Source organism: Epinephelus fuscoguttatus, linkage group LG2 (assembly GCF_011397635.1).
Source record: "Epinephelus fuscoguttatus linkage group LG2, E.fuscoguttatus.final_Chr_v1".
In the NCBI taxonomy this organism is placed as follows: Eukaryota; Metazoa; Chordata; class Actinopteri; order Perciformes; family Serranidae; genus Epinephelus; species Epinephelus fuscoguttatus.
This window is the reverse complement of record NC_064753.1, coordinates 44149066-44169005: the sequence shown is the minus strand read 5'-3', so window position 1 is coordinate 44169005 and position 19940 is coordinate 44149066. Positions and strand designations below refer to the sequence as shown.

The 19940-nt window shown below is 40.1% G+C and overlaps 1 protein-coding gene across 1 annotated transcript in view; it reads left to right on the top strand.

Moving 5' to 3' along the window:
- Nucleotides 1-19940, top strand: part of luzp2 (leucine zipper protein 2) — a 257615-nt gene that overhangs the window by 108333 nt on the left and 129342 nt on the right. The window contains exons 2-3 of the mRNA XM_049598772.1: nucleotides 8527-8644; nucleotides 17029-17099. Coding sequence (XP_049454729.1) covers nucleotides 8527-8644; nucleotides 17029-17099 — 189 coding nt within the window. The remainder of the gene's footprint in view (nucleotides 1-8526; nucleotides 8645-17028; nucleotides 17100-19940) is intronic.

Genomic DNA, 19940 nt, shown 5'->3' with positions numbered 1-19940 from the left:
AAGTATTTGACAATACTATAGACAGAATCTCTACAGAGATACAAACTGTTTTTGTTTAAAATGTATCCTTAACTCAACAAAGTAAGTGATGAGTTTTAAGCCATAGTCACACTATGAGCTGATTTTAATGCGTTTAAGTGTTTTGTAATGACTTGTGCTATGCTTGTTGTTCTAACTATTTGTCTGCTTTTACACTGTTTTCCTTTGTGTTTGGTGAGCCGAGGACACATTTCCATCCCTGGTGGACAATAAAAATATATTTTATTCTATTCTGTTCTTAAAAAAAATGAGATCCTTTTTGTTTAACCAGAAACAGCATTGAAATTACTGCCACAAAACCCACTCAATTTAAAAAGACTTCAATTTAAATGAGCAGTAATAAAAAAAAAGCATTTAAATTAAATTTGAATTTTCTGAATTCAAAGTCATCAGAAACAGAACAAAACTCACTAAAAACATCTTGGTTTGTCTGCCCACTGTTCCAACAAACACCAACTCCGGTGTGGTTGAAATGAAGCCTTAATTCACCCTGTTAGATGTGAGAATATTCTGGCTCTATGCGCGCTAAAATGACCATTTATTTAAGTGCAGTCTGGTAGGTTTGGCGATGGTGACTGGGACTGGTTCTGGTCAAACAAAAAAGATCTTACTCTTTAACAAAGAGGTGTATCTCTGTAGGGATACTTCCTATAATGTCAGACACTTATAACAATTTGAGCCTAACAGTGGCAAAAAACCCCCCAAAAAAACAAGCACTTACAGTGGACGTAAATTGACGGGGGAACATGCCCTGAGTGGTTGGTCTGGCTCAATACTAGACAATTCAAGAATTGTTGCTCCCATTAGTCACTGAAACATGAAAACGTGGGAAAATAGGGTCCAAGTTGAGAAATATCGAAGTTATCCAACCCAAAAAAAAAACAGAAGCATGCAACTATTACTGGTTTTAATCTCGCCTCATTCACAAACAAATTACAAGAATAATGCATAATTTTGTATAAAAAGGTTTAATAACAGGTCAGCTGTAGCGTTTTCTGTCTACCTGTGCTGTATTTGGGGATTCTGGTACATAAATTGACAAACCAGGAAGCAGGGGACAGCACATACCCCTAAAGGCATAAAAAGAAGCTGCAAGGCATCCCAGCGGCACTCTGGGAGTAAACTTCAAGGGGGAACAGAGTTTGTTCGAGGGACTTCTTTGCACTGAATTGACCGTGTCAAGTCCTGGTTATTTATTTGAACCTTAACGTGTTATTACATGTGGATATTTTAAGCAAGGTTACATTTACTTCTGCTGACAGAGCCATTAACAGATACTGAGCAGTATACTGAGGGGGCAGTGAGGTGGTTGTTCCTAAATAAATGAAGGAAATTTAAAGGAGGGTACAGAGTCTTATTTTGAGAACAGAGCAACGGTAGATGTCTGATGTAGTTTTAGATTTTGTTAAATTGTTTGTTGTTACAGACAAAAGCATAAAGCCAAAAAAGACAGATGCAAGAGAGGCCTCGTCTTACTCTGGTTGTTTCATTTCCAAGAAGACATTCAGTTATGTAAAAGTGACAGATAGTTGGCTGTGTATTTATTGTGTTCATTGGATTATGTCTATAGTTGACATGTGAGATGAATGATTGATAGTGCTTAGATGTCAGCTGTGTTTGTGTATTAAAAGAACAGGTCTGGTAGTGGAGGGGCCTCCAAAGGCACCGAGCCCAGGGGAATCCTTTAATTTGTCTCCGTCTGAAGCGCCGACTGTCTCCTGCAAATTTTCCAAAAATAGCAACAAGAGTTAATATTGGGGAGGGGGAGACATTAGATTACTCAACCTGCTAACACACCGAGCTCCTCTGTGATTATTTTACTGCAGCTAATTGCTAAGCAGAAGATGGTGGATGATATCCTCAGTGTCCTTGTGTTAGGTTTTACTGGTCTCTACAAATGTGGAGCCATCTCCTTTCATTGTTATCAGTTTCTTTTATGCCTCCTCGCTGCCGAAAGCTGTGGTCAGAGGCTGTTTGTTACTGGGTTGTCAATCTGTCCCTCTGTCCCATTCTCCTGAATGCAATACCTCAAGAACACCTGAAGAGAATTTCATCAAATTTGGCACAGACGTCCACTTTGAGTCAACGATGAATTAATTAGATTTTGGTGGTTACCAGTCAAAGGTCAAGGTCACTGAGACCTCATCTGTCTTGTAAACACGATATCTCTTGAACACCTTGATAGAATTTTGTTTTCAAATATGGCACAGATGTCCACTTGGACTCAAATATTAACTGATAAGAATTAGGGACAAAGGACAAGGCCACTGTGACCTTGCGTCTGTCTCACTCTTGTGAACGCAATCTCTCAAAAACACCTTGAGAGAAGATTTTTCAAATTTTGTACCAGCCTCCACTTTGAGTCAAGGATTAAGTGATAACATTTTGGTGGTCACAGATCAAAGGTCAAGGTTACTGTGACCATGTCTGCCTCACTATTGTTTAGTTTTTTTCAAATTTTGCACAATGTCCACTATGAGACAAGAATTAACCAATTAGATTTTGATGGTCAAAGGTCAAGGTTACTGTGACCTCTTCCGTCTCATTCTTGCAGTCTCTCAAAAAACACCTTGAGGGAGGGTGAATCGAAAAATAACTGATTTGATTTTGGTGGTCAAAGGTCAAGGTCACTGTGACCTCCCTCACTCTTGTGAAAGCAATATCTCTTGAACACAATGACAGAATTTTTTTTTTCTCTTACTCAAAAAATAACTAATTTGGAATTCGGTGGTCAAAGGTCTCTGTGACCTTGCTTCCATCTCTGTCTCATGAGTGTGATATTTCAAGAAGGCCTTTAAGGAATTTCCTCAAACTTGGCACAAATATCCACTTTGAGTCAAGGATGAACTGATTAGAATTTGTTGGTCAAAGGTCAAGTTCACTGTGACCTCCTGCCTCATTCATGTAAACACAATATCTCAAGAACACCTTCAGAGAATTTTTTTTCAAATCTGGCACAGACATCCACTTGGACTCAAAGATAAACTGATTAGAATTTGATGGTCAAAGGTCAGACGTCTGACCTTGCATCCATCTCAGTCTCATGAAAGTGATATTTCAAGAAGACCTTGAGGGAATATCCTCAAACTTGGCACATATATCCACTTTGAGTCAAGGATGAACTGATTAGAATTTGTTGGTCAAAGGTCAAGTTCACTGTGACCTCCTGCCTCATTCATGTAAACACAATATCTCAAGAACACCTTCAGAGAATTTTTTTTCAAATCTGGCACAGACATCCACTTGGACTCAAAGATAAACTGATTAGAATTTGATGGTCAAAGGTCAGACGTCTGACCTTGCATCCATCTCAGTCTCATGAAAGTGATATTTCAAGAAGACCTTGAGGGAATATCCTCAAACTTGGCACATATATCCACTTTGAGTCAAGGATGAACTGATTATAATTTGGTGGTCAAAGGTCAAGGTTTCTGTGACCTCACAAAACATAATTATAGAATTCATGCACTTATTATGACAAAATTTCACACAAATGTCTGAAAGGATAAAATGATCAAGCGATGACATTATATATCCAAAAGGTCAGCTCCACTGTGACATCATGATGTTCTGCAAAAACACTTTTCTTGCCATTAAACATCAGAACTTAGGAACAGACGGGGAGACATTTAGTTGGTTACTGAATATTTGACAGTAGTTCTTGGTGCCCTCCTTGAAACTGTGCTGTGTATAGATTTTCTTTACCTGCAACATGACTGGTTCACGGAGGCATACAACTGCAAACCGGTAATTCTTTTTTTTTTTTTTTGTAGTATCAACAGAACAATCATGGCAGAGCAATGATCCCAGTTCCATAACCTCCCGAACAGCAATAAAAAGTACAGCAAAGCACAAAAGAGATGGAAAAACGAATAAATAAAGATGAGAAAGGGATATAGCAACACAGCCACACCACAATAGGGTACATCAGACATTGTTGAGAGAGATGTATGCAGAAAGATACTACCATCATGCAGATGTGACTTTCGGATGCCGGGAAAAGATTGAACATCAACCCCCTTTTAGCATTTTCATGAACTGCTGTCAGTTTTATGGGTTGCTCTCTGCTCTCCTCGCTGCACCCTCAACTTCAAGCCACTAATGTTAGCTGCGGGGTTGTAACTGTTCTATTTACATATTTCAGTTTTATTTCGAGGAATATATTTTAGTTAATGTGATAAAAACTGGTGGTTGTGTGTGACAAAATCATGTGGGCACAAAGAGAAACTCGCCCACACAGGATTAGGATTCAAACTGTAAGGTTTTACTAGTTTTTGCTCATGTAAAACCACATCATCATAGTCCTACTGTGTGTTATGAGTAAAAGTAGTACACTGTCCAGAAAAGCTGAACTTCTGTCTCACTGTATGTACCTTGTATTTACAGGCTAGCCTTTGTCAACAGTGGCCCGTGAGCTCCGGCAGCTCTCTCTGTGCGGCCGGATGCCACAGCCTTGGCTTCCTTTATTGAGCTTTTGCTTGGATGTTGACTGTAGTGTTCAGGTGCATTTCCTTTAGCCTCAGCAGTTCCATCTCACACAGCAGGGTCAGCCTCATATAACTCAGAGACCCGCTGTGACTCCAAGGGTAAAGAAATATTTGTCCTCAATAATCGGATCCAATAAACAACGCCTCCCCCTCAGTCTTGGGAGTTTGATGAGTTTCACAAAGACAGCCAGGGACTGATTTCAAACTGCAGATGTCTGAAATGAAAGATTTCATTATCTCATCACCACTGCTTTATGGCCATGTGCCTGGTGGTGCCATTTCTGATCATAAGCCTTTTTGTCAGGCATTCTGGTCCTCATTATCTCACTCCTCTCTCTTGAAAAAGGGGGATCTTTGTGTGGGAGGAGGCTGCTAGAACACTGGACTCTTAGGAGGTCACGGTGCAATCGTGCAGCTGTTACCATTTGTTTGTTGTAATGAGCAGTTTAGTGAATTAGGTGGGGGGAAAAAATCCGGACTTTATCTAAGAACCTTGTGATGTACATGTTTTTGTGTCAGTGGGCCTCAAATTATAGGTCTTATTCATTTCACAGATACCCAAGGGCCTATTTCATTGGGTAATGAATAATATGGCAGACCGGGAGGAATCTCTCACCCCATCTTCCCTCGTTGCCTGAACCTGCAATAAATTTCCAGCCAATGCCATATGGTGGCAAGTCATGTGTGGGATTCAGTATTCTGTGTTATTTATTTATTTTCCAGGTGTTGCTTTTCTATTAGTGATTTACTGTATGTGTTATTGTGTATGATCTGCTGCTGGGATCTATGACATGGAGTGTGCTGGATTTTTGGAAAACAGCCCAGGCTGAAACCAAGCCATGGATTCAGAATAATATGGCAGCATGAGTCGGCTCTATCCACGAGCATTTCAATTTTTCTTTTTCTTTTTTTCCTTTTTGGATTTACAGTAGCAAGTGAGGAATGGTCTACCAGACTCTCCTGTTAAAAAGTGATTCATGTAACAGGGGATGTAAGTGAGAGATTTCGTGACTACCAGCAAGTATTTAGCAAGGAATTATTCAGCTATATCCAGTGCGTATGCTTTGCTTGAAGCTGTTGCTGTCATTTGGAGTTTCTGATTACATAAGGACGTAAGCAGGGAAAATTATTTTTGGTCTTCTGAATTTCTTGTTATGAAGAAACTAAAATAACAAGCTGGGCTGGTGTTTGCTGGGGTTGTGGTTATTTCTTCATCCATAACCCAGATTTTAAACCTCGATTGGGTTTACCTCTTGATCAACCCTGTCTCCTAAAAATTACATCTGTGTACTGATAATTTGCAAGACAGAAAGAAACAGAATGCTGCCCAACTTTTGTTTATTTTATCAACGTAATGAGCAAAATAATCACTGGCAACATTTTTGCCTTGCAATCACTTTCTTATGATATTTGCCTGTAATAAATAAAGTAGGATTAAAATTTTTATGTTTCTTTTAGCCACTCGGGGCACTTGGTTAAAGATGCTGATCTTGTAAAATATCTAAATAAAACCTTTACTTGAATTAGAAGTCAAAATTTTCAGGTCAAAACCAAAACCAAGCCAATATGGGGTTTTTTTTTTTTTTGGTTTTTTTTTTGAGACTTTTTTTCTTGATCATAGCATTGCAAGTACTATAAATGATTATTCTGAATAAAGTGTCACAACTACATGATCGTTAAAGAGGATGGGTGTAAAATGTTTCTGAAAATGTTTTATTGTTACCCAACGACATATCTAATACTAATTCAAACCTAATCTTGAATTTGAATCTACACTCAACTCTGATATGATATTATGGTGCCTGTTGAAGGGTGAAATGTGTTTCTTTTTTGTGCCTCTCTTTGTGGTTGGAACATTTTTTATTAGCATTTTAGGGGTTGTCATAAAACCATAAAGTGACGCAATTTAAAATTCAACATTGTATTACGCAGCCATGACGTAGGTGATAGGGGCATATTAAATATTAAACGTATTATCTGACAGAGATTACATGGGCTTGCTTTATGAATATATATTTTTGCCAGCTTCAGTCAGGTGTACCAAGTCTACGGGATGGTTCTGTTAATTGTTGGACATCGTCTGGACAGGGATCTCAAGACTGCATTGTAGGTGTATGATAAGTGGTACCGCAGGCCGCCCCCTCTGTTTAACAAAGGTTGTTCCATTTTGACGTAGTGTATGTCTTGGCAAGTCTATCTTTACTAGTCAGAGCCAGTGAGTCTCTAACGCAGCTGTCAATCAAGTCAGTCACCACTTGTCAAACTAGGCTGTGTTGATCAAACATGAATTAAGATTCTGTTACTGCATTGCCTATTTCTCGACTCAGTTTTCAGAAACATGTTTTAGTTTACTGTTTAGGCAGGCAGCAAAGCGGCTTGCAGAGGAAGCAGCAACAGTAGGAAGGCTAGGGCAGTTTAAATAGAATGAATGAGATTTGCTAATTGGTTGAATAGAAAGAAATCATGTCATCTGCTGGCTGATCCATCATTTGATTCGGCTGTTTGAGATCAGCTAATGTAGCTGGGATGTGAGCTGAGCTTGACATCTTGTCCTGCTTGAATTAACGCTATGCTCAATTTTATAGCTAAACAGAACCCTAAAATATGTTTCTAAAAGCATTTGAGGTGAGATCTGAGGTGATGCAGGAGCAGAATCTTGATTCATATTTGATCAATGCTGCCTAGTTTGACAGTTTGACAGCAGTTCACTAACAGTGATTGACATGATTGACAGCTGTGTTAGACACTGCTTGGCTCTGATTGGTTGTTTTCCTTAAGCCATAGTGGATTCTAGCCAATGCCTTTAGGAGCATTATGAGGAGGAGGACCGTGATTTTTTTTTTTTTGTCACAGATCATCTTGTGTACTACTGTGTGAATACAGTGACAGTTTCAGCAAATATGACACAAAGTTATGTCTATAAAAATCACAGACTACAGCTTTAACGCACTGCTCCCTGCTATCTGGGAGAGAGAAGGGTAAATGGGGCCTTTATTGTCTATTACTGTATAAACAATTAGAAGACTCAAGGGGTCATCAAAGTAATCAAATTTATGGGCTTTAGGGGAAATTTAGGGCCTTGAGGCTCTTTTATTAGCAGGGTAACTCATTTAGATACACTTCATCTCAGACACTTCCCAGAAGAGTTGTTGCTGTCCTTGAGTCAGTAAACAAGGATGTTAGATTAAATGAAAAATAGATTTTTTTTTTTTTTTCCCAGGTTTTGGATTTCTGTCAGGCAGTGAAAGGAAACATGTGGTTACTCATAGCTCTTATCTCTCTGTGTGTCGATTAAAGGAAATTAAGTTGTCAAATATGTGACTCACCAAATGCCAAATTTGGTTGGTCATATATTAGCCAACTCTTGAGTTTTCTTTCCCTCTGAGTCACTTCCTTTGTGGAACAGGTCCTTTAAACTTGTCTATTCGTGCTCAGACCTTCTTTGTGCCCGGTTCTTCAATACAGCATTCAGCGGTGATTACAGTATGCAATTCACATATAAAAGAAAACCTTTTTTATGGCTATAGTTCGTGCAAATATGCCGTCAAGTGATATTTGCTTCCGTGGAAGCTCAGTAATAAATGACAAGAACGCCTCTGCAGTGCCATTCAATAGAGCTGAGTTCTGCAAAGAGAAAAACAGGATTTGACGAATGTACCCTGAAGAATTTTTCTGTTGATAATTGGATGGACTACATGGATATTTAAATGGAGATGCAGGGGCATACCTCTGGTCAAAAGACCTATCTCTGTACAGCGAGCCTTCACTAAATTAATTGATTGAAAGGAGTAGAAGTTATTTTTTTCTTCTTTTATTCATCCAGCGACTGTGCTGAGTAGATATTAGTTCTCTCCCCTATTGCTCTACCCTTTAGCTTTAACGATGGTGCTTTTAATCCAGTTTAAAACACCTCTTTCTCCCAAGGGTGCCAATAAAGAGTGAATTCTCTCAGCCAGTGGCAGACATTTAATAGTGAAATCTCACTCTCATTCTCTCACAGACAAAGCTACGATGGGCTGGAAAAGAAGCTGAAGGAAGTCTTCACTGAACGGAGCAGCATCCTGCACCAGCTCTCCAAGACATCAAAGGAGCTGGACAGCATAAAAGGCAACCTTCAGGTTGGAAGTTTACTGTTTCTTTTTGAAAGATACTGCAATGTTAGAAGGCTAAGTTAGCCGTGAGTTCTGGGCCGGTGGTAATTTTCTGTCTTCTATTTTCAGCCATCTGACGACCGGGCAAGCCGTGACGCTTCTCGCTTATTTTTCAATCAATCTGTTGTTTTGCAACTCGCTGTTATTAAATATTGATGCAAAATGTTTTTTCCATTTGGTGAGCCCACCCATTGTTATGTATGTGATGTGTTACTGGAAATGCAGCTGCTGAATAAGCAATGCAGAGATGAAAGAGCAGATCAATTAGTAAGTGAACTTTTGCAGCACTGATGACGACAGCAGCTACACAGAGCCTGACGTTAGAAAGAGATAAAACAGGAGAGATTGACAGGTCCATCAGTTCAAAAAAATTTAAACACTGCTCCATCTAATTTTCAATTAACTCTAATCATCTATACTCTGCTTCAAGGAAAACTACAGTTAATTACAGCTTGGTTTGTATTTTTAAAGCTCCGGCCCTTGGTTATATAAGTCACGATAACACCAAAGTAATTGTGAAATTCTGGGAACACACAACATCACCAAAATTAGGTTTAATTGGTTCACAAACCAGAGCAAGTAGATGATCACACAGGTGAAAAATAGAAAGGTTATTGGTAAAATTACAGCCTCAAACTGTCTGTTACAAACAGTTTACAGACCAACTTCCTGGTTTAACTTATGATAGCATAGCTTGGGAACAAGACAAATCAGCAGGCTCATGTTTCATTTGCTTTGGCAGATGCTTGTAGTCCTCCTTCCGTTCAGACAGATATCCAGCCGGTCTGCCAATCACACCTGACATGGGGCGGGTTTGATACATTGACTGACAGAAAGGCGTCACCAGTCCAGATTTGGAAAGTCACACAGTCTACTCCATCCAGCACAGCGCAGCAGGCTCAGGAAAGTCGAATGAACCTGTCAAACCAGGCAGTGCTGATCAAATATGAATCAAGATTCTGTAACTGCGCTGCCTATTTACCACCTCAAAGGTTTTCAGAAACATATTTTAGTTTACTAATTAGCTGTAAAATGAGAAAGTTTGAGACCTGACCTCCATATTTTCCCTGCTTGTAAATAGACCAAGCACCACCCCAACTTCCACGTGTCACTCAGCGTTATGTCGCACGTGTCTTTGCTCTCATTGGTTGTAAGTTAATCCAGTTGCGTCTGGAGGCATTTTGATCTGTGTACATTGATTACACCACCTGGAAAATCAAAAATGAACTGAGAGGTGGCAATGCCAGGCGCATTACGGGTCTGCTCACTTTCAGTATCACATCTGTAAACTGTTTAAGGTATACTACGCAGCATTGTCGGCTACTGTTTGTAAAAATGCTCTCTAACAAAAGTGAATGTAAAAGCCTCAGACTCCTCAGATTGAGTCTCGTTTGGTGTTTCACTTTGCTATATCTGCATTTTTTTTTATTCTACGTCTCTTAGATGCCTGCTGCTTAAGGTCTGACACCAGGGGCCACATGCTTAAAACTCTGCGTAGATTCAGGACTAAGAGTGTTTCTGTGCACAAAGGCGGAAATATGCATTCGCATTCTTTTTGTCACACTTAAAAAGCTGTTTGTACACTTATAAATCTTGATCATTATGTTGCTGCGTGCATGTGCACAAGCCTCACTCCCACGCCCACAGTTTGCCATAAAGAGATGTAGAAATGCCCTTAAACACAATTTGCATATCGATATGTGTGCCCCTGTACCACTCATTAGACCTGTCAATAAGAAACACGGGAAAGAAAGTGCAATTTCAACCCCAAACAATGCAGGAGCAGCCGTCATCACATACAGCTGTGGATATTTGTAGCATCCATACCATTAATTCATCACGTTTCTGCAAACCATCACCACGATAAGATTTCAATCATCAATATTATTAAATGTCACAAGGATGATCAATGATTAATTCACAGCGCTGATGTTGAAGCTGACTTTACAAAATGCTTCACAGGAAAATATTAAATCATCAACAGCAGGGATATGAGTGTAAATTAAAGTAATGATGAGTTCATCTTTCATAAATAATTTAAAATTAACTTCATAAATGTGCCTTTGAGTGACATTTTACAGAACGCTGTGAAGCCTGAAAAAATAACACAGTGAAATTGATAAACAACCTAAGACATTATTATGCTCTCTCAATTTATATTTAATCTCTTCCTTATCATTTCATCCGCAGCTATCTCAGTGGTTAACATTGTCGCCTCACAGCAAGAGGGTTCTTGGTTCGAACCCTGGGGCGGCCCTTCTGTGCCGAGTTTGCATGTTCTCCCCGTGTCATTGTGGGTTTTCTCCAGGTACTCCAGCTTCCTCCCACAGTCCAAAGACATGCAAGTTAATTGGTGACTCTAAATTGTCCGTAGGTGTGAATGTGAGTGTGAATGGTTGTCTGTCTCTATGTGTCAGCCCTGTGATAGTCTGGTGACCTGTCCAGGGTGTACCCTGCCTCTTGCCCAGTGTCAGCTGGGATAGGCTCCAGCCCCCTGCGACCCCCAACAGAATGAGCTGTCACCGAAAATAAATGAATTCTTCCTTTTTAAATACTGGTTGTTATGAGGGAAAAGGCGTGTGCATGATTTTTTTGTGCATACACGTCGTTTCCCCTGGTTGCTGCCTTTTTATATACCTCAACCTCACCTGAGCGCTGTGATGGTACATGCCTATAAACGTCCCAACAGAAAATAAGAAGAGAATAACAAAATAAAAGCAAAGAGCAGAGTCCCGCAGGAAATAAACCGCCACACACTTCTAGTGGGCCGTAAGTGATGACTGAGAGGGATCACTTCTGGATGAGTCTATACATTTTTTTTTTTTTTTTTTTTTAAGGAAAATCCTCCATAGTAAAGCTTTAACTTCTTTACAGCCAATAAGGTGGTCTAACCATCAGTGCTCTCGCCCTGTTTGACCTCTCTTTAGTGACACAAAGAAAACAGTGTTACAACACGATGGACACTCACATTGTAATACACTGCTGTTTTCTTTAATTGTGTCCCTTATTAATTAATGGCACAAAACTAGAATGTAAACAAACTTGTGGCCCCCATGCAACGGCTGTGCAGGGTTTTTTTTTAATTAACAATGCTATGTATTGTCATTTGAAGACCCCTCTGTATACACCCAATCTCCACTTTCCATGCCTATGTGTGCCGGAAACTTTTTAAGATTTTTGTCCTAATTAAATGTGGCCTGAAAACAAAGATGCAAAAATGTTTACCCCAACTCCAACAGCCGGGGTGATTTTGCATAATGTAAGACTAAAACAAAAAATAAAAAAGAGGGCCATAAAACAACTTTAGGTGGATGATAACGAGGGTTATTATCACTATTGCAAAGGAAGGTATCTGCTGGATCCGCCAAAAACTGGTCCTGGACATTTATTTCGAGTAATGTACCATATTATATTGTAGATATTATAATTCTGTGAGCATTTCTCAAAAACACAATTATCTCAGTGCCAGATACTGCACATTACTTCCCACCAGTCAGTTTAGGTCAACTTCATTATGGCTCTTGGCAATGACAAGAAATGAACAGAAACTCAATTATACATTCAGATATTTGAATCATTTAGTATTTTTCAGTCGCATTAGCGTATGCAACAATGATCTTGCAAAACATGCCTCCCTCTTGGACATTTAGACCTTGGGTGCCAGATGCCCTGCGTTTCTGTGCAGCGCTCCCAAAGCTGCCGTCTGAGTGATGGCTTCTCCTTTGCAGGGTGTTGATGTTTTTGGGCTTCAGGCAACTTTTTGCGAGCCAATAGAATTGTCAGGAAATCAATAATCAAAAAAGTGGTACTCACATTTTCCCCTGCATTTGTTTATGGTTGCGAGGGATGTCTCATGTGTCCTGAAAAAGCTTTCATCGTCCCCGGGGCAGGCTTTGATGTCTATTCACTCCAGGCTAGCGAGGTTGGCATCTATTTTGGCCCTGGGCCCTGTGCCAGCATGCTGGGCAGGGCAGAGGTTGGGTTAGATTTGGAATAGTGTGGTGTGGAACAAATCCATTCTTCGGGGGGGGGGGGACATCATCTGCATAAAAATAAATCAACTTTTTAAAGGGAATCAAGTCAACAGGGAGAGGCAGTAAGTATTTTTGGAAAGATTTGATGGAGTAAGTGTTTATAGTTTTAACGAGTTGCCCATAGGTGGAGGTCAGCAACCCTCATAAGTAAACTTGTGTGATGGGCAATTTATTCTTGGCAGCGGCTCCTGGGTGAGATCATATGAAGCAGCTAGTGCAAGAGTAGTTATTTTGCCTTGTACCTATCTGTGGCCTTTGGCAACAATGTGGATTGTACTTTTAGAAATAACAGCACGAGGCAGCTGTGCATAAGTTAAAAGAAGCTATTTTGTACCTTGATTGATCGTTTAAAGGTTTGTAGACCCGTCTTCAGTGATCTCATGCAGTGTGCGTACTTCATACTTATTAATAATAATAAAGTAGTAAAATAATATCACTGTGATATATGTGAAGGACAGTCACCTATGTTAATCATTAGTTTGACATAAAAATATAGGATCTGTAAATTACCACCATCCTCACTTTCATACTATATAACCACAGACGCCACTACAGTGCATTTTACAGTGCATAACGCTGGGCCAAGTTTGGTGTGAAATTATATGGGTTGCTTTATGGAACAAAGTAATTGAGTTGGAGTGGAGAATGAAGTCACAAAAATCTCCCATCTCTTCAAACCTTACTGAAGACTTTGTTATTTAGCACCACTATTTTTATTCACTACATGTTTGAAGGCACTTGGAACTCACTAGAATGACAGGATTTTCAAGAAACTCTTCACTTTATCAAAATAATTATTATAATAAACACAAAACAAACAGATAAGAACAAAAATAAAAGGATAGATGCTCATTAGTGTGATAGATTTTATATTTCAAGCATGCGTCAACTTCAAGTTGAATTTCATGATACTCTGATTAATGGAAACCCTCAATCATCTTGTTGAATTTTTATTTATTTTTATCTACCCAGAGAAACCTCTTGAGATAAAAAATCTCTTCCAAGAGTGTCCTGACCGACATAAGTTACAGACAGATAACGCAGAACAAAAATACAGAATAAAAATGTAAAGCTCTACAACAAACAATATAAAACACAGAATAAGATTACTACAAAGAAACTTCAAAAGGTATGTTAATATATACTAGAAATGAACCATAAAAACACAAAAACTGGCAACTGCACATGATTACTAAGACTAGCTAAAATGCACCCTGACATTGGCATAGAGATGATTGCAGGCAGAAATCCTACAGCAGAGCTTTGAAATGGCAGAGAGGAACCAATAACAGCAACTTAAAATCCTTCTGCAGAAGATTCCACATATAAGGAGCTGCATACAGAAATGCTGGCTCTGTACGTACCCTCACTATAGACAATAAAAACATGTTCTGTGAACAGAGTGCATAGCCATTTTCAGTTTTTTGCTTAATGTACACATATAAGTATGCTGAATGCATGTCTTTAACCACTAATCTAATGGTTTGATTTGGAAAATGACCTTTTATGCTCATCAAAATGATGCCATGAGCTGATAGTCTAGAGTGCCCCTAGTTTTACGGCACTGTTCAGTTGTACAGGACATCAGATGCTAAAATATCACTCAGTACGCTGCTACTAGCTTCCATTCGGCTAATGTGTAGGTCAAGGTTATGAGTTGCCTTCATAAGTTTATGATGGTAATAAAATGATACCTCTGTGGTCTGAACCAAGATGGCAGACTCTTGTTGTTTCCCACATTGTCATCGGCAGCGCTTTACAGCTTCGCTCCTTCTGTCCTTACCTTTCACAATAAAAGCCCTCGACATATACACTGCATCACTGCTTATTATGGGGAACCTATTCACACACTGAGGCTGTGGTGATAGCTTGGTAAACATATGAGAATAAATTTGCTTGAAATTTTGCTCTGGCCTGTTTTTAAGCTTGTATTCAACATAGCACCTTATTATCTCAATGAAATGTACTGAAACTAATGTAAATGTGATACAAAAAGGAAATTTCGAATTTTGGTCGGTAAAAAATATGCTGGATTTTTTCATCTATCAGTCCTCTTGGCCAGTTAGTCAAAAAGTTAATTTTGGATGCTGAATGTAATGTAAGGAGTAATATAAGTAGTCAAGTGATCTAAAGTATAACACAATCATTGTATGACACATATACTAGCACAGTATGCTGTATTTAAAATAACCCATTTCAATTTGGTTTCACACAAGAAATGAACGGCGGTCTTCTGGCTGAAAGTCAAGAGTTTGTTTGACCCCTCAGCATCCACTCCCGCCTACCCTGTGCATACTTTTAGGGCTGACCCAAAAAATTTGAAGCTTCGAAGCTTCGTTCGATGGCACGGGATTCGATTGTTGAAAAGAAAATTTTGAAGCTTGGGTGCTTTTTTTGCTCGTTTTTTGGGGGAGGCCTTAAACGCAACACTAACCCCCACCAGTCCGATACTGACAACAAGCGCACTCAGAGCTGGCAGACATGTCCAAGAGGTCATCAGATGTATGGTTGCACTTTAAGATATGCCCCAACAACCCCCAGAAAGCAGAGTGCCAGATCTGCCAAAAGCAATTGGCATATCACAACTCAACTACAAATTTGGGAAATCACTTGAAAAACGTAAGTAGTAACTAGTAGGCCTAAAATGCATTTTCCAGTTCCACCGGTCCGCTCTGAGTCTGGTGTCAGAGACACTTCTGATGCTCTGAGTTGCGCATCTGTTTGACTGTGCTGCAGTGTGCGCCGGGGGTTTTAATTTAATGTTCAATCAAAAGTCGTCGAATGCTTCGAATTAAATTCGTTCTGAGCTCCGAAACTTCGAATGTCCATAAATGGATTTGAAGGTCAGCCCTACATACTTTCTCGCTTATTATACTATGGCAATTGCTCAGAGCGTCAAAGAATGACGCCACCCAATGCGTCTCATACTGTGGCTAAAGAGCACCTCAGTGCATCAGGATATAACGCTGAGGCCCACTGACCAAACGTCAGTATTTGATGAGTGGGGAGTGAGACTGGGTTGAATTAATTACAGTAACAGTGACACAAAGGCAACCAATTTTACGGTAATAATCTGTCGAAATACCCAAAGTAATTGCCATATTGCTATCAGTCAGCTGCACCCTCAGCTCCAGACGGATGTTTTACGAATGTTCTCTGCATATTTTGTCAGTCTGCCATGTGATACAGTAATGGGATCAGGCAGAAGCTGCTGAGTGTCCACACGGCCGGCTCAGACACTAATGATTGTTTTTGTTCTTACCTACCATATATCCGATTTTAGTTCATTTTTCACTCATACCTGTGCCTCTGAATTTATATAAATGTATTTGTACCCATTGTGAGACTCTGGTTTGAAGACTTCTAGCATGTAAACGTTAAACTGGACGTGCATCCTAGCTGTAAACCTTTTTTATTTTTGTGACAGTTTTCAGAAGACAAAATAAGGCTTGTAAAAATCTGGCCTGAGCTTTTATCATTCTATTTTGCAGACAATGATGCAGTAGGGGAGTAGAAAAGTGATCATTAGACTCATGACTCCATGACAGATGATACAAATAATTGAATTCAAGGTGATATCACTCCAGAGAGAATGCAAGGAATTGATGTAATTTTGTGAATAATACACAATTCCAGACTCTTTTATTTTTCAACAGCACGGTTTTATCTTAGCTTAAGCTCATCTGTAATGAATATACTGTTGTCAGGCCCTTTATCTATCCTTGCTCTTCAACATTCATGTACATGACATGAATTCAAGGACTGGCAAGGGGGAGAAACATCTCCTCTGTGACAGGAGGAGATGGGTTTATGGAAATGTAGAGTTAATTGCCACAGATATCACCTTCAAGCACAATTTAAAAAGAAGCTTTCTCCCCCTTTGAGTCCACATTTTCTTAGAAGTCTGGAAAATTTCTCTTCAGCTCATAACAAATAAAAAATATCTCGGAGGGCTTGTAGGGCAATCGGAGACCTGACTAATCCATAATTACCCATCAGGCAGGTGCTTTGGCGCTGGCGAAACCCAATCTGTACCCTCGTTAGAATCTTTAGAAGACATTCATCACCTGATTCTTGGAGGCTTTATCGTTTTTTGGGGGCATCAACACCATTTTACATCTGCTGCATCATTCAATAATATTCACCTCAATAATTTTATGTGGTGATGCTTATGACATTGCATTTCAGTATCTTCCATTTTGTGACTCGCACAGTCAAAACTGAAGCCTTTGACTGTTGCTGGAAAAAATTTGCAACCTTGAAAAAGTATTTGCTTTGAAATAATTCTCATTTTGAGTGTCTCCTGCTCTCTTTCAGTCGCTGAAAAATGATGACTCAGTGGCCAAGAAGGATGTGCAGAGGATTCTGGAGCTCAGCCACAAACAGAGGTAAAGTGAGGCATTTTGGATGACTTAGACATGATTTACCAACAGTGCTGTGCTGCTCACATGTCACTAAAAAATGTAGGTTAGAAATTTATGATAATCAGAATCAGTAATGGCTGATAAATCAAATAGGAGAACATGTGATGTTTACAGTCATCAACATAAAGTAAGTGTTATGTCAGCATTAAATTGTACATAATACATATAAAGCCTGTGAAAACTGTGGTTTAGATCTTTCTCTATGTAGCTGAAAAAGATACATAGTCCAAGTCCCATTCATTTTTGCCATGGACAATGTGGCATGACTCAAAGCAGCAGCTCTTCCACAGCTTGGATGGCCATGAAACTCCCGGTTACATCATCAGTACACAAGAATATCAACTGTGTCAAAAATATCTGGATCTTTGATAAAAAGGCAAAACTAAAAGCCTGGATACATCAAACCTCAGGGTAGGCGCTAACTGCAACTTCCGGGTTGCATTTCGCCAGGAAATATCCTATCACAGAGCTTAAAGGGACAGTTCATCCCAAACTCAAAAATACCCATTTTTCCTCGTCTGTTTTGTTTTGGTGATTTGCGGAGTGTCTAGGATATCGGCCATAGAGATGTCTGCCTTTTCTCCAATATAGTGGATCTAAATGGCACGTGGCTTGTGGTGATCAAAGGCACAAAAAATATATTTGAAAAAATCAACAGCAATGTCCAGAAATGATTTCCTGGTCACTGAAGATAATCCACAGACGTTGTGAATAGTTTCAGGTAGAACTTTTTTCTCTCTACTGAGCCAAACCTGCCAACTATATCACCGTGCAGAAGGAAGTGTGCATCTGCTCATGGACAAGAGGCTTGTGCTTATGTCAGCGTGAGATGTAGACATTGATGGTGTTCTCTTCCACTGAGCCGTAACATGAGGTGAGTGAGCAGTAGGTGAACGCTTCCTTCTGCACACTGATTCGTTGGTGGGTTCAGTTCAGTTGCAAGAAAACAGTTCCTACATGAAGCTGCTCACAACAAGGTCTGTGGATTATCTCGAGTAACTAGGTCATGATTTCTGGAAGGAGACGTTGCTGCTGAGTTTTATCTAGTTCCATTATATTGGAGAGAAGGGAGACATCTCTACAACCGATATCTCCAACACTTGGGAACTCACACCAAACAATCTAGATTGGTTAATACCACTACTAGTAAGACCTCTCCAAGAATCTCCACCTTAACGTGGTGGATGGATTTGCATGTCTCAGTGATCCTGGGAGCTGTGTTGTGTTGTCCGGGTTTAATGGCCCCTGGTAGGGTCTCCCAAGGAAAATTGGTCCCGGGTGAGGTGCCAGACTAAGAGCGGTTCCATGACACGGTGCAAACGGGACCTGGAATACCTTGCAAGGTATGGGGACACGAGGGCCCCCCCTCTGGAGCCAGACCTGGGGGAAGAGCTCGCCAGTGAGCGTCTGGTGGCCAGGCCTTGGGCCATGGGGTCTGGTCAGGTTTAGCCCAAATGAGTGACATGGAGCCACCGCCCTGTGGGCCCACCACCCACAGGGACTGGCATCGGGGCTGGTTGCATTGTGTGCAAGGCGGTGGGCAGGGGCAGGGACCCGGGGCTGTAAAGCATTGCTGGAGGGAGGGGTATGTGAAATACTTTGCTCAGCCTGCTCCCCTGGTTACCCTGCTTCGGATAAGCAGTTGAAAATGGGTGGACTAGATGTAAAATTTGTAGCTCTGATTTTGCAGTGAACTGTCCCTTTAAAATTCTGTAATGGCAAAATATTTTTCACTATAGCAACAAAAACCAAAGCTTATGGTAAACCTACGCTACAGGCCCTTAATAATAGCTCATTCACTGCTATCGATGCTGGTTATTCTAAGGTCACTACCCGATCTGAACCAGGAACCCAGTTTGTTCAGGCCCTCTCCCTTGATCAGTGGGCTGTCCTGACCCTAACCATTCAAGGTCAGTGCCTGACCCCAACCATCTACGCACATGCGTAGAACAAATTGGGTTTCCCGTACGGATCTGGCAGCAACAGCCCTGTTTGCTTTTACAAGGCAGTACCGACAGGAAGAGGTGGGTAATGCATAATCCAATCATAAATCCTTATTGTATATTCGAAAATAATGCGCCTGTCTCCTTCCTGTAAAAAAGCCCATCTAGCATCTGTGATTTAGTGCTTTATCTTTTTGCAAGCGAGCTGGAAAAGTGTTTACCTAAAGTGCTTTACCAGTTAGGATTGTCTGATTAATGCTGTGTGTAATGAGACTTTTAATGATTAGGAGTCATTTGTGGCCTTCATGCTCTCTGAAATGTCAGCCTGATTGAAGTCCAGCCTTCTGTGTGCAGTATCTTGATAGCCAATCAATAGCCTATCACCAGTCCGTGGCAGCTCTCACATGTCATCAAGCTAAAAACCATAAAGCAGCAGCTTGGCTCAATGTTGCCTACCTAGCATTTGTGAGCTGCAGTTTTTTCAAAGTGTTATTAATCCAACTTTGGAGTTCCATACCTGCCAAGTGTGATTACTGGCTGACTCCATCATGGTGGGTGCAGACAGGTGATTCATTGCAAGTCATTTATTTTTGACAACTCTTAACAGCGATTTGATTGCTTTCTGAAAATAATTTTGCCACAAACTGTAATGCAACAAAAATGTTTGCCAGCAGACCAGATACAGATGGTAAAACTGTAACATTTTAAGATTTTAAAATAGTAACAGTTAATTCAGCTGTGATTCAACCTGCTGTCATCCTGTTTGTACTCACCCAGCAATTTTGTTTGGGATAAAAAAAAAGTTTTATCTTATCATATGCTCACCACTGTGTTTTCAAGGTATGTCAATCTTGCATTTACT